We start from the raw sequence: 15033 nt of genomic DNA, 5'->3' as shown, positions 1-15033 counted from the left end.
CATTGTAAGGGCATTATATCAAATACCAAGAGAATAATAGGAAACCATCCTAAATAGAAAAAATAATATCAAAATGAAAAAATATTTAAAAAATAACAAAAGCAAAAAGAAAAAGAAAATAATAGTAAAATAAATAGAAATTGTAAATGAATAATTTATATTAACTATTACATTTCTATTTAATTTTTCATAAACACTTTTTTATAGTATAGATGTATACAAAAATTATTATGTAAATAAAAGGAAGCAAATAAAGCAATGTCTCATGTGATACACACTGTTGATGTATTTTCTTATGGTCACAATATATAGGCATATTTGAACTTTAGTTTAAGAGAAGGCAAGAGAGACACGTGTCAAAAAGTGGCTCCCACGATGAAAACAGATGGCTGAAAAGAAGACACGTCATGAAATATTGGGACACTCCACGTTTTGGAAGAAAGCTGAGAGAAGAGAAATAGATCTGATTCTAACCTCCAATCCAATCTTACACGAAAAAGATATTTTTGTACCATTTTCGTGGCTGAGACTCTCTCAACCATTGAGGTCACTTTGAAAATTTTGTAATATTCTTCTCTTTCTCTCTCCTGTTTTTCATCCACTCAATTTAATTTACTTTCTTTTTTCAGATATTTTCATTCATGCTTCAACTTATACTAGTACTTAATAAAACTCCAACTAACACATATCAACGATTTTGTTTTGGTTCACAAGAATTTGTGATTTAGGGTTTCTCTGTTTGATGCGGTTTTTGTTTTCAGTTCATTACTGTAGTTCGTCGTTTGAGAATGGGTGAGGTGGTGGTGAATACTTCGATGCAGAGCAATAGTGATAAATGGGACAAGTTTCTTCCTCCGACTATGCTTAGGGTCTTGCTCGTTGAGCCTGATGATTCTACTCGGCACATTATTTCAGCACTTCTTCGTAAATGCGGTTATAAAGGTTTTTTTCTTCTTCATCATCATAATTTTATTGTTTGATTTGAATTTGAGTTTTTCAACAACTTATAAGCTATTTTAGTTAGATCATTGTTCATTACATGTTTTTTTTTGGAAAATTATTTATTATGAAACGAGAAAGTAAAAAATTACTAGTTTTTGAGATCCATTCAACAGTTATTGATCTTCTATTTTGGTGTTTGTGTATTGATTAGTGAATTCTTGACGAGAAAACGTTCAAGTATGTAGTAATATATTTAAGTCAACCTTGCAGCCATAAAAGGATAAACATCGATCTAGATCGGAGGAAATGAACAAGAATATTGGTTGACTGGTTTTAACACCCAATTTCTGATATTCAGATTGTTTCATTCTAAGCATGCAAACACTAAAATGTGTTTTTTTTTTAAATAAATGTGATAATTGTGTATTTATTTTCCACCAAAGTTAGAGTAGCTTAGCCGAGGACTGCGTAAAGGTTTTCGCAATTTCGATCGGTTTGTGGTCGTCGCGGTGGGAATTAACCACAATTTTTTCTTTATGACAAAAATAGTGAATAACAGTATTGGTATAGGCCGTTTTCGTGGTAACGGACCGTTTTTTAAAACCTTGAGCTTAGCTTTTGTGCATGATAATGTGGTGTTTGATATGTGTATGAACTGTTAAAAGTTAGTTCCTTCTAATTGAGTCTTTGTATTGAGTTACTGGTTTTGATACCCGTTTTTGAACTTCAAACAGATTCGTTCTAAGCATGCAAACACTAAATGTGATTTTTAATAAATGTAATAATTGTATACATATGTGGTGTTTACCTTTAAGCTCGAGATCCTTATGAAATTCTTAATGTTGTTTTTATTACATGTAGTTGCTGCGGTTCGAGATGGCTTAAAGGCATGGGAAACATTGAAGAACAAATCATGTGATATAGATATTGTATTAACAGAAGTGGATGTGCCATCCATATCTGGTTTTTCATTACTTACTTCAATCATGGAGCATGACAATTGCAAAAAAATTCCTGTCATAAGTATGTATTGACTGGGTACTTTGTGTCCTTAATTATTAATCTTGATATTAGTTAGTTATGGCTAATGGGTTAGGGTTGATTCTCAATTTCTCATGGTGTAATTTGCAGTGATGTCTTCTCACGATTCAGTTAGCACGGTGTTCAAATGTATGCAAAACGGGGCCGTTGATTTTCTCATTAAACCTGTTCGCAGGAATGAGCTAAGGAACCTGTGGCAGCATGTGTGGAGAAGACATACTGTAAGTTAATATTCTTCAACTTTCGTGTAGAATTATTGTCTTTATGTGGGCGTACTTATAATCCAATTTGTATTTACTTCATCTACAGATTAGCATGCCTCCTCAAAATATAACATTTCCACATGATAAACTTGACATTGCTGAAGAAAACAATACTGCAAGCAATAACTCTAGTGGTTCCGTGGCTTCCACGCAGAAAAATATCGAGTGCAATGGAAAAAATAGTGAGGCTCAAGCTCAAGTAAGTTCTGCTTCTGTATGCCATTAAAAAATCACTGAAACAATTTAATATGATTGTTAGATATGTCAATTTCTGAGGTTTCAGTGTGTTAATTGTGAAATAGCAGTTACCTTTTATATGAGCTGATTTCATTACTAATGTTCTGTCTACACTTTCAACGTTAGGCTTGAGTAACATAAAAAGACATACAACTGCAGTTTGTACAATGCATATATGAAGCCACTCTTTTGTAAACTAGATGAAATTTTTTCTCGCTAGAATAGACTAGGCTCTTGAAGTTTGACATAGAAACTGCATGTTTTGACAACTCTTATGCAAAATACCTTTACTTGTACACCGCCATTTTTGGAAGCTGATCATGGATCATGGAAAATATGCAGGATATCTCCCAGCTGAATAGTTCTTCGAGTTTGAGCAATACAGACCCGGTGAAGCACGAAAATTCTACCAAATATGAATGGGAGTCTACCGAGTATAACAACGAAACTGGAGGTATGTAACTTACTCTTATCTTATAAATTTGTTCAATTTTTTGGCCTTTATTTTGTTACTTGCTGACAATTAACATTTATTGCAGAGAAATCAACTTTAACAGCACCTAAAGCTGCAAGGTGTGGCAAAATTTCAACAGGTTTAAGGCTTGGTCAAAGCTATGAATATAATGAAACAGACGACCAAGATGAAGAAGGGTTAAGAACAAAGTTAGGCAAAGCCAATCCTCATGTTAATACAAGGATTCATCGACGCGATGATGAACTAGAAGAACATTCTGCTGGAGCTATTGACTTGATGGCTACTTTTGAGAATCTTCCTAAGAACAGTTATGCAGATTGTAGTTTCAATGGTGGCAACTCAGCCAAGTTTGAATATGATACACAATTGGAACTTTCATTACAAAGAGATTATCCTGGCAGCTCATCTAAAACTACCGATGAGGAAAGGCAAATATTGAATCATTCAAATGCTTCTCCATTTTCTCGGTGAGTTCACTATTTGATTATGATTTTTTGAATTCTTATTGATAGCAAATAAACTAAACATATATTTCATACAAATTTTTCATTGTGTTGACAAAGCAAGAAACTTTATTCGACACAATTGACAGTTATAATTGGTTTCCTGTAATTCTGCTTATGCATCTTCTTTACCCGTTCTTTTCTCTGTCATGTTTATGCTGTTACACATGTATAAATGGTTTTAAAATCCAGCTAAATTGTAGATATCATATGAACTAAAACAAAATGGAGAATAAAAATTTATAGTCTCTGTAATGGTAAAATTTGTCAAACTTCTTGAGAGACAGCAGACATATTGGCGTGTGTATCATCAGAACAATTTCTCGAATGCTTCAAAGAGATGTTAATAGCAAAATTTGAATGGCTAGTATATAGCATTTTTTGTATATCTGTCTGTAACAGGGGTTTATTGTGTTGAAAACTCTTATTTTGTAGAGAAATGATTATCAATTCTTGCTTTACCGAGCATATTTCTTATTCAGCATTTCAAATAAAAAACTACAGAACTTTTTACGATACTTATGACAAAATTCCTGTTTGCAGGTATGGCAACGGTATGATGTTGCAGCCTTTATTTCCAACAAATAATTCTTATGAATCACAAAAATTATCTGAAAATACAAATACTACTTATCAGTGTGATGGAAAAAACCAAAAAGAGGAAAGTAACACCAATCTGGTGATTGGTCAGTCTGTACAAGTTGATGCAAAATTTCTTAACAGTCAACATGAATTCTTTCCAGCCACCACCGGGGACACTTCTGATAACAAATCTATGGAACATGATAATGTTTTTCATTCTATAAGCAATGCACAATCAGGCATGAATCCCACATGTACACCTAAATCAATGTTCCAAAAAGAAAGTTCTCCATTTCCCACTAGTATTTCCTCCCATTCCAATCCTAAAAGTCAGAACTCAGAAGCTCATCAATGGTCGGATGACACCACCTATACTTGTGATCGAAACAAAAATGATCAAAGCAATATTGATTGTGCTATGCATGACTCTCCATCTAACGGTCAAAATTGTGGTACTAGCTTTTACCATGATGCAGAAAATCGCAACACTAGTGGTGTATCTGAAGGCACAGGCAGCCGGAGTGATGGAAATACCCCTCAGTCTGTTGTAGGCAAGAACCACCTTGAAAGTTCTATTAGTAATGATCACTATGACGAGCCTAGAGGCGCAAATTCTTACCACACCAGCCAAAGAGAAGCAGCTCTACTAAAGTTTCGACTGAAGAGAAAAGACAGATGCTACGATAAAAAGGTACTGCAACCAATATTTGCTCTGAAATTACCATTATTAGTGTTGGAATTTATGTTGATTTATCATTTGCTATCATTCTTTTTAATAAGCTCATCATGCTGAATCTGTTTACAGTAACTAATTCAAACTAGTTTTCAGTAATCTAGAACATATCTAGGCTGACATTTTGAAGCTCTCTTATATGCTCATTCCTCAAATTTATTTTACAGGTCCGATATGAAAGCCGGAAAAGACAGGCAGATAAACGTCCACGGGTGAAAGGGCAGTTTGTTCGCCAAGTACAAAGTGAACTTGCGGTATTGACCGGAGGTTACTGAGAGTGTTTTGTTTCATCTTGCCTTCATTATTGATTTACAGTCTGACTTCCAACACTAATTTTACTCGACAACGCGATTAAATGTAGGTCTGGTGAAATCTGTTTGATTTTTAATACCTTTGTTAGTGTTTTCTGTCAGCTTGTTATATTGACTCATGGAGTGTATCCTACAAATTTAGGATTGTAATTATTTAGTGAGTGGTTTGAAGTTTTGATTTTACCTCGTGTAAATGTTCTTTGTTGTACCAATGTTCAAGACTCAAACATTATATAGCCTTGTTTATTATGGCATATTTGATATCAAGTGAGTTTGTTAGAATCACTTTGATTCTTCTATCTTTGTATGTGACGTTTGCATACTAGTTGTGTGATCCAACGAAGCATGGTCCAAACATAACCAAACACGTGTAAAACCGAGTTAAAAACACATAATCACACCAAATTTTGATTGCATGCAGAATCTGTTGGTTTTGTAAGCCTACAAGTTTATCCAATTGTCGGTAAAAGAACTCAAACTGAGCCACGTCTCTTTCTTTGGCTCTTCTTCTCCACTTTTGTTCTCATTTATTATTCAAGAAAGTAAAATCAAAAGCACCACGCACTAAAAGATAAAGAAAATAATATTCCTTTTGTTTTTAAACACAAACCGCATTAGAATTACTTTTTTATTTACTTATTTGTTATGCTTACTCATTAAGAAAATTAGAATTACTTTTTTTTGTTTTTTTTTACTCTGGTAGAGTGATAACTAAATTTAGCAGAAAATAAAGTAACTAATTTTTCATACTTTTATTTAACATTTTGTTGTCTTCATCATCCATATTTTTTTATACTTTTGTTCATGATGATAGTGAAGTGAAAGAGTGATCACTCATCATTACACATATCAAAATAAAAATCAGTAACTAGGGTCATGTAATCATGTACAATGTTATTGTAGTACTTTTTTAATCACAAGTGACACAATACTATCTCAACTTTATAACTTTTTTATGGTCCATTGAAGCTTATTAATTTCCTTTTCCCTCACATTTGTATCAAATTCACTACCAAACCAATCCTTTTTTCTTTCTGTCACTATCAAAGTACAAACATATTCCACCCCTTTAACTTTAATATCTAAACATCAAAATCTCCTCTCCCATGGAAGAAAACCAAATCACTCAAAACCAACAACACCACCATCTTCCCCCAGACAAACTCCAAATGAACAACAAACCTATTTCACCTTCTCCTTACAGCACAAGCTCTCCCAAACGTGCTTTTGCCACATTCATAACAATCTTTCTCATACTAATAGGTATCACACTACTTGTCCTCTGGCTTGTCTACCGTCCACACAAACCTCACTTCACGGTTGTCGGTGTCGCCGTCTACGGCCTCAACACAACCTCACCACCTCTCCTCTCCGCCACCTTGCAGTTCAACGTCCTCATAAAGAATCCAAACAAACGTGTCTCAGTTTACTATGACAGATTCTCAGCTTTTGTTTCCTACAGAAACCAAGCCATAACGCCACAGGTTATGCTCCCACCGTTATTCCTAGAAAAACACAGTCAGGTTTCATTGTCTCCCGTTCTCGGAGGGACCGCGGTTCCGGTGTCGGTAGAAATATCAAACGGTTTGATGGTGGATGAAGGTTATGGAGTAGTTGGTCTGAAACTGGTGTTTCTTGGAAGATTGAGATGGAAAGCTGGTGCAATAAGAACAGCACATTATGGTTTCTATGGAAAGTGTGATGTGTTGATTGGTTTGAAGAAAGGTTTTGTGGGCCAGGTTCCATTGCTTGCTACTCCACCTTGCTACATCGACATATGAAATTAAGCTATGTTACTACTTTATGTTGTTCTATTTTCTTTTTGTTTTGAATTCAGATATTAGCGTATGTAATGTAAGAGTTTGAGTTTTCTTTTTTGTATGAATGTTATTCTTGGAGTGATGAATATTGAATAATGTGTCTGAGAATGGGTCCATTATGAAAAGATGATAATGAAATAGTAAGTTTTATTATGAGACCATGAATTTCAATGATGGTGGGTATCGCATCTATAACTATTGAAGGCTCCTCTTCCATTGGAGTTTTTGATTCTCAAAATGTATGTAGATAGTTAGTGCTCAAGGTATCAGGTTCGTGTCTTTCTTATGTTTATTGGATGGATAGTGTTTTTAGTGGAATGAAGAACATTTACTAGTATTATTAACAACTAAAGTTAAGGGAATCACTTTGGATGTAAATAGTGGGATAGCTCCTTTACAATTGTGTTGCGCTGAATTTTTTTTGTAAGTGCAATTTAAAAATGGATTATCGAAAATTTATTCTATAACCAAATTTTTTGAATGAACTATAAAAGATTTCATTTGTATTTATGAAAATGGGAAAAGTTATTTTGACACTAACTTTAACACCTACACTATATTAGTATAGGTAAAATTTACTACTTTTACTTTTTTTAATAATTTATTTTACTTAGGTTTTTGTGCAAGAACTTAGTGATTTGTTATGACTTACGGTGTAGGATAGGGTGTAGGCAAAAATCAGTGTAAAAATAGCAAGCCTCTATGAAAATATGTAGCATGGCGTAATCTAAATTGTGAATGAGTTCTTGATTTATATGAGTGAGTGAGTGTATGAAAATTCAAAATACATTTAAAATTATTTTATTTAATTAATAGTTAATTAATTATAAAATGAATTTTTTACATTAGACGGTATTCGAACTCTTTCCTTTACACAAAAACAATTCCTCTCTTTTAGGAAAGTTTGTTAAGTATATAATTTTACCTACTTTTGTAATATTCAGCTTTTATAATAAAATTAGTTAAGATGTCTATTTTCTTCAACCAATCACAAAGTGACACGTAATATGGTATCAATTACTAAATACCATGCACATTCTTTGTATTCTTTCCCTCTCTTTCCATCATTTCCGCCTTTTTCTCTCTAGGGTTTCCCTGTATCTCCTTTATTTTTCTCTTCGTTTCTTTTATGGCTTCCGTGATGAAGCTTCGAACCATGAATCCATTCAGGATGATTATTTAACCAACAAACCCACCGAAAAAGATCCCGTTAGAGATTCTCAAAACCCCTATTATGTTCATCCTGACGAAAATTCAGGCCCCGTTCTTGTCACACTATCACTCGACGATCACAACTATCACAACCGAAGCCGTTCAATGTGTCGTACTCTCACATCCAAGAACAAAATCGTCTTTATCAATAGAACCCTCAACAAAACCCCTTTCGAAAACCCTAATTATGAACTCTGGGATCACGCTAACAACATGATATTATCCTGGATCAACCACACTCTTTCACCTCGCATTGCTCAAAGCACCATTTGCTTTGATTCTGCATTTGATCTTTGGGAAGATTTGCGTGAAAGATTTACAAAAGGGAACCATTTTTGATTCTCTGATCTTCTTCGTGATCTCCACTCAATCAAACAAGGTGATAAAACTCTCCCTCAATACTTTAATAAACTCAAAAATTTATGGGACGAACTTGAAGATTTACGCCCAACCCCATCATGTTCTTGTCAAATCCCTTGCACCTGCGATCTCGCCAAGGCCATTCTCAAATACAAGCATATGGAGTATGTTTCTTGCTTCCTCAAGGATCTGATGATTTGTACACTAACATTCGCATACAAATATTAATCATGGATCCTATTCCCAGCATTAGTCGAGTCCATTCTCTTATCGTGCAACAAGAAATTGCTCATCCACCTACTGCTTATGATTCCACCATATCTTTTGCTAATAACTTCAATTCTCAAGGTCGTGGATAAGGCCAAGGACACTCCAAAACCCCTATGCTTTGTACGCACTGCAATAAAACCAACAACACAATCAATGATTGCTACTTCAAACACGGTTTTCCTCCCGGTTATCGAAGCAAAACTTAAGCTATGCGCAACAACAACAACAATAATTCTCAGTCCGATCATAAAACATAAAGTTCCTCCATTTCCAGCACTAATAAGCAGACCTTCATCTCAAGGGAATATTATCAACTTACTCAAAAATTCTAAGAAGAATGCTAAAAAGAACACATCAGATAAGAACACTATTGTTGACTATTCTCATATCGTCTCTAATCTCACTAATACATGTATGAATTTCACCAATATCTCTATTTGGATTCTTGATTCAAGGACATCAGATCATGTATGCCCCCACATAAAATATTTTTATGATATTAAAATCATTTCCCTTATTTATATTCATTTCCCCATTGGTCTTACCATAGTTGCCCATTTTTATGGCATAGTTCACCTTGGTCCATACTTGCACTTATATGATGTTTTCTACATACCTCAATTCAATTTTAGTCTTATTTCCATATCTAAGTTATGTAAAAATTTGATATATTAAATTTCTTTCTCTCATGACTCTTGTCACATTCAGGATGTATCTACACACATGATGATTGGTCAGGTGATCCAACATAAAAACCTCTACATCCTGCACAAGTCACCCACATTTACACATTATGCTTGAACTTTGAATAATTCATGTAATAATGACTATAGTCTTGTTGAGACCATTAATAATGATCAACACAATTTAAATGTTTGGAACCATAGATTAGACCATCCATCTAATGATTTTACAACACATGTCTTCATCTTTTCCTTACATTAAATTTCACAAATCTCTTTCTTTCCATGCTTGTGATCTTGCTAAACAATACAACTTCCTTTTTCCACCAGTACTAGTAAAACTTCTCATGCTTTCGAATTATTACACATGGACATATGGGGTCCCATAGGGACCCCTTATTTAGATGGTTTTCAATATTTTTTGACTGTGGTGGATGACTTTACTCGATACACATGAACTTTTTTAATGCATAACAAATTTGAAACTAGATTTCATATTAAGAATTTCATCAATTATGCTATGAACCAATTCTCTTGTAAAGTTAAAAACACTCGTAGTGATAATGGAAATGAGTTTCTCATGACATCTTACTATGCATCTCTAGGCATTATTCACCAAAGGAGTTATTTTGAAACCCCACACAAAACTCCATTGTTGAGAGGAAACATAGACACCTCTTAAATGTCACTAGGTCCCTTCTTTTTCATGCTCATCTATCTAAATGCTTTTGGTCCTTTTCCCCTGCCATGCCACATACTTAATAAATGGGATTTGTACTCCTACCATAGACCTTCATACACCCTATGATCTATTATTTAAGGAACCTTCCAACCTGACTAATCTCAGATCCTTTGGTTGCCTCACTTTTGCCTCCACCCTCATAAAAAATAGAGATAAACTGGACCCTCGTGCCACTAGGTGCATTTTTCTAGGTTATCCTACAACAATTAAAGGCTATCTCCTTTATGACCTTCACACTAGAACAACCTTTATTTCTAGAAACTGCACCTTATATGAAAAATTATTTCCTTACCTTTCACCCACCAACCATCCCCACTAATCTCCTATACCTATTCCATTAGACAATGGCAATCCCTTCATCTTTGACTTTCCCCTTTAGACCATTCCTCCATCCAATTCCACTAATACTGAACCTAAAATTTCCACAAATACTCCCCCTGCCACTCCCATGATCCCCACCACTGAACCTATCCCTGTCATTACTTTTAGCAATCCCATCAGGAAATCCAACAGAACCATGACTAAGCCTGCATATCTCAATTATTTTATTTGTATCACTTATACATCTAATCACCCTTATAATAATTCCAAATATATTAGTTATAATAATACTTTTCCTCTTTTCCATAAATTCATCTCTGCTATTAATGTCAACTGTGAGCCCAGTTCCTATAAGTAGGCTATGGATGTCGAGCTAGTGATAACAACACATGGATCTTCACCACCCTTCCATGTGGTAAGAAAACAATTGGTTGTAGATGGGTCTACAAAACTAAATTAAAATCTAATGGCACCATTGAGAGATATAAAGCAAGGTTAGTTGCTACGGGTTTTAATCAAATCGAAGGTATGGAATTTTTTGAAACATTTTCTAATGTGGCTAAATTGACTACTGTCAGGTTACTTCTTGCTCTTGCCTCATCTTTAAATTTGAATTTACACCAATTAGATGTTCATAATGCTTTTCTTCATGGGGATTTGGATGAGGAGGTATACATTTCCTTTCCATGAGGCATCACTCCTACTCATCCAAATCAAGTTTGCAAACTGTTAAAATCTTTATATGGCCTTAAACAATCTAGTTGACACTGGTTTGCAAAATTGTCTCATGTTTTACTCTCACACAATTTTACACAATGCCCTGTACATCATTCCTTATTCATACATAAATTTGCATCCACTTTACTTCCATGATAATTTATGTTGATGACTTAATAATCGCAGGCAATAACATTGAAATTCTAATTAACATTAAGTAGACATTGCACCAGCATTTCAAAATTAAAGACCTTGGCACCATCAAATACTTCTTAGGGCTTGACGTGGCAAGATCAAGCAACGACGTTCATCTCTGTCAAAGAAAATATGTCCTTGATATTCTTTCAGCCTCAAGTGTTCTTAGGTGCAAGCTTGCTTCAAATCCCATGGAAACAGACACAAGACTAACACAATCTGCAGGCGAACCTTTGGCCAATCCAACATCATATCGACATCTTGTCGGCCAACTTATTTATCTCCTGAACACTAGGCCTGACATTGCCTATGTTGTCCAACAATTAAGTCAAAACATGAGCAAGGCAACACAAACTCATTACAATGGAGCTCTTCCTATTCTCTAGTATCTCAAACTCTCTCAAACTCAAGGAATATTTTTCTCTTCTTTTTCTTATTCTTCTTCTCTATAACTCAAATCTTTTTCTAATTCTGATTGGGCAACATGCCCATATCCTCGAAGATCCATCAATGGATTCTATATTTACTTGGGGGATTCCTTAGTTTCCTAAAAATCAAATAAACAACCCACTATTTCTAGAAGATCAACATAATCCTAATACAACGCAATGGATTCCACCATGTGTGAACTCCAATGGCTCACCAACATCTTACAAGCTCTTCCCGTCCCACTCATTCAATCGGCTTTGCTGTATTGCTATAATGCTTCATCTCGACATATCACAACCAACTCCTCATTTCACGAAAGCACCAAGCACATCGACTTGGACTGCCACTTGGTGCGTGAAAAACTCCAACAACATTTGTTTCACCTCATATCAATCTTTTCCTCTAAACAAGTAGTCGAATTTTTCACCAAAACCTTTGAACCTTCAATTCTTCAACCGCAACTTGCTTAAGCTTGGCGTTAAGATCATTTACCCTCAAGCTTATGCGGGGTATTAAGTATTAAATAATTTTGTTATTTGGGTCATTTAATTTGTTATTTTTCCTCTCTTTTAGGAAAGTTTGTTACTAGAATCAGGTAAATAAATATACCTTGATCCTCTTTTGTAATATTCAACTTTTATAATAAAATTAAACCAAAATGACTATTATCACACCTCGAAAAATGAGAACACTACATTCGCGAAGCGCAATCGCACGCTCACAGAATGAACTTAACAGAGTCGCCACCGAAATTTATTTATTTCCGAAGAGAGAAAGGGGAAATATCGATAAAACCCAAAAGAACGACAATGATTATAGTCGTCGTAATCAAATCAGGGTTCAAGAGTTGATTACGCAAGAGGAAGGTATTGACACCTCTCACGTCCATTGTACTCAACGAGAATCATTTGATTAGTTGTGCGCGTTAGTGTTAGATTTTGAAATGTTTGACTTCTCGGGTTATTTAAAAAGGACATGACTAATATGTTTATTTTTTATTAGGGTGCCTGGCGAGACTTTGGATCTCGCTCCTACGTATCTCTGGATGCAATAGAGAACTCAAGGGTTACATAGTTTTGGGTAGAAAATATTTGTTTGTTAGTCAATTTTAGCAAAGACTATTTTGTCTCAATTGAAGAAAAAAATTGCTTACCCAAAACTGTATAAGGAACATGCGTTTTCATCACACTGAATGAATTATCTCAACTCAACAGTCACGGGAAAACATCACTTATCTCAACTCAACATTTGTAGACGAAGCGTTGTTTTGCATCATCTCGAGATGAAACATCTTTCAATTGTAAAAAATAGTTTTTGAAGTTCACACGACAACGGGAAAAGAGTTTGATTGGTTGGATTGTTTTTGGATTGGAAGTAAAGTATTTTTTGACTTGCAAGCTTTTACAATGTGGGTTTAATACTCGAGACTATGACTGAACCTTTTACTTAGGTAGTCTTTTTTCTTCCATTTTTGTTATGAAAAATATCAAAGTTGTTTAAGTTAGTCATTTTTGATTTGTTTGAGAAAAGAAACTTAACGTTGGATTAAGTTTTTTATTTGTGATGTGATTGGATTGAAAATGGTTGATAGTTGAAATGAATGATGAAAATGATTTATGGTCGAAATGAGTTTGGAGTTGAGTGGTGAAAACTTGGTGTTTACCAAGTGTTTTTTGAAAATGAAACTTGGTATTGACCAAGTGTTTTTGTTTTTGAAAGACTGATTTTATTCTTATTTTTGTCTATTATTTAATTAGTTAAGCTTAACTAAGAACAATGGAAATAAAAACAAGGGATAAGATACATTTTGTCAATGAGGAATAAGAAAGCAATTAAGAGCAAACTCATCAAACAAGCAAATGCAAACAAAAAAGAGGAGCTCATTGTACATAGATTCAAGAGTAAGTCACGAGATTGAAAATCAATCGAAATCGAAAACAAACCGAATTTAGCTCTAAGCTAATTTAGAGTGAATTCATGTAAGAATCACATTATAAGAAGCCGAACAACTGAATCTATCCGTCCAAGCGATTTTCGGAAGTTAAATTCGATTTTAACTCTGAAATCGCAACATAATGAAAGACAACAACAACCAAAATATTATTATGGCAGTGTTACAATTTTTACATCAACTCAAAATAATCGAAAAAACAGAAAACTAACACGACACACACATTTTGGTATTTTGTTACTGTAGGAGCAGAGGGATTAATTTTTTTTTGGAAAGAACAAATTATGTGATGAGAGATCTTGAATTGAGGGCATTCGTGTTTCTTTTTTGTGTTTCCACTCCATCGGAAGGGTATTGTATATACAATGGGACAACTAGGATTTTGATTTTTTTTCTTCAGAAATCCAAAAATGTTCCTGAGATATTTTGTGAATGAAAAATGAGTTTAAATCAAATAATTTAAATAAAAATCGAACTATTTTAAATAATTAAAATCAAATTAAAACAAAAACATAAATAATTTAATTTAATTATTTTGAAATTATTGATAAAAAAATAAAAATAAACGGACTCAAAATGAATAAAAGTCGGACGTAAAAATATTTAAAATAAAAACCGAATGCATTAAAATGATCAGCGCAAAATAATTTTTTTAAAACATACATGTTTCGATCAAATTTTGAAATAAAAAATGATCGGTTAAAAGGTTCAGACTGATCAAAATGCGACCGAAAAAATAGTCGAAAAAATAAAACGAGCACGTCAGGTTGAACTACGCTAACCATAGATTAATAAAATTAACATCTGCAAGCTCGATTTTGAAATTCCCCCCGTTAATTTAACTAATATTTGAGGATCAATTCGATCGGTCTGTCCGTGAATCCGAAAATTTATTTTATTTGTTATTTTAAAGATTATGCAAAATGAAATGCATCATCATATGCTATCTAAATGATGTAGATGTCATGATGAATGAATTGATTTATTGAATGAGGGATAAAATTGATGTATGATAACTATTTTCTTCAACCAATCACAAAGTGACATGTAATAATGTTGACCAACAAAGAGATATACCCTTTATTTAAAGGGTAGTGAAACGTGATAATAAACATACATCCTTTATTTAAACATTGGCTCACATCCGATTAATCATGTGTAAAAATGTAGTTAAAATTAATTGATTAAATGGTTAGTTCAATTATAATAAGACACAATTAATTGACAGGGCCGACCCAATTATATT

The 15033-nt window shown here is 33.9% G+C and overlaps 2 protein-coding genes across 3 annotated transcripts; both read left to right on the top strand.

Annotated features, from left to right (window-relative positions):
- The first annotated feature begins 269 nt into the window (after window positions 1-269).
- LOC127132060 (two-component response regulator-like APRR3) lies at window positions 270-5372 on the top strand. 2 transcript variants are annotated; one of them, XM_051060930.1, is made up of 9 exons: window positions 270-563; window positions 762-942; window positions 1804-1965; window positions 2074-2204; window positions 2293-2445; window positions 2826-2937; window positions 3023-3425; window positions 4005-4734; window positions 4944-5372. In XM_051060930.1, the coding sequence occupies exons 2-9, from the start codon at window positions 789-791 to the stop codon at window positions 5049-5051; spliced, it is 1953 nt and encodes a 650-aa protein (XP_050916887.1). In that variant the 5' UTR covers window positions 270-563; window positions 762-788; the 3' UTR covers window positions 5052-5372. The 2 variants fall into 2 exon arrangements, with proteins under 2 accessions (XP_050916887.1, XP_050916886.1); XM_051060929.1 differs by lacking the exon at window positions 270-563 and having other exon boundaries at window positions 585-942.
- Window positions 5373-5906: 534 nt separating this feature from the next.
- LOC127132059 (NDR1/HIN1-like protein 12) lies at window positions 5907-7063 on the top strand. Its single transcript, XM_051060928.1, has one exon. It carries the CDS (start codon window positions 6194-6196, stop codon window positions 6866-6868), a length of 675 nt encoding a protein of 224 aa, XP_050916885.1. The 5' UTR covers window positions 5907-6193; the 3' UTR covers window positions 6869-7063.
- The last annotated feature ends 7970 nt before the right edge of the window (window positions 7064-15033 follow it).

Source organism: Lathyrus oleraceus, chromosome 3, assembly GCF_024323335.1.
Source record: "Lathyrus oleraceus cultivar Zhongwan6 chromosome 3, CAAS_Psat_ZW6_1.0, whole genome shotgun sequence".
Lineage (NCBI taxonomy): Eukaryota > Viridiplantae > Streptophyta > Magnoliopsida > Fabales > Fabaceae > Lathyrus > Lathyrus oleraceus.
The sequence above is the reverse complement of the archived record's forward strand: the minus strand, read 5'-3'. Positions and strand labels throughout refer to the sequence as shown.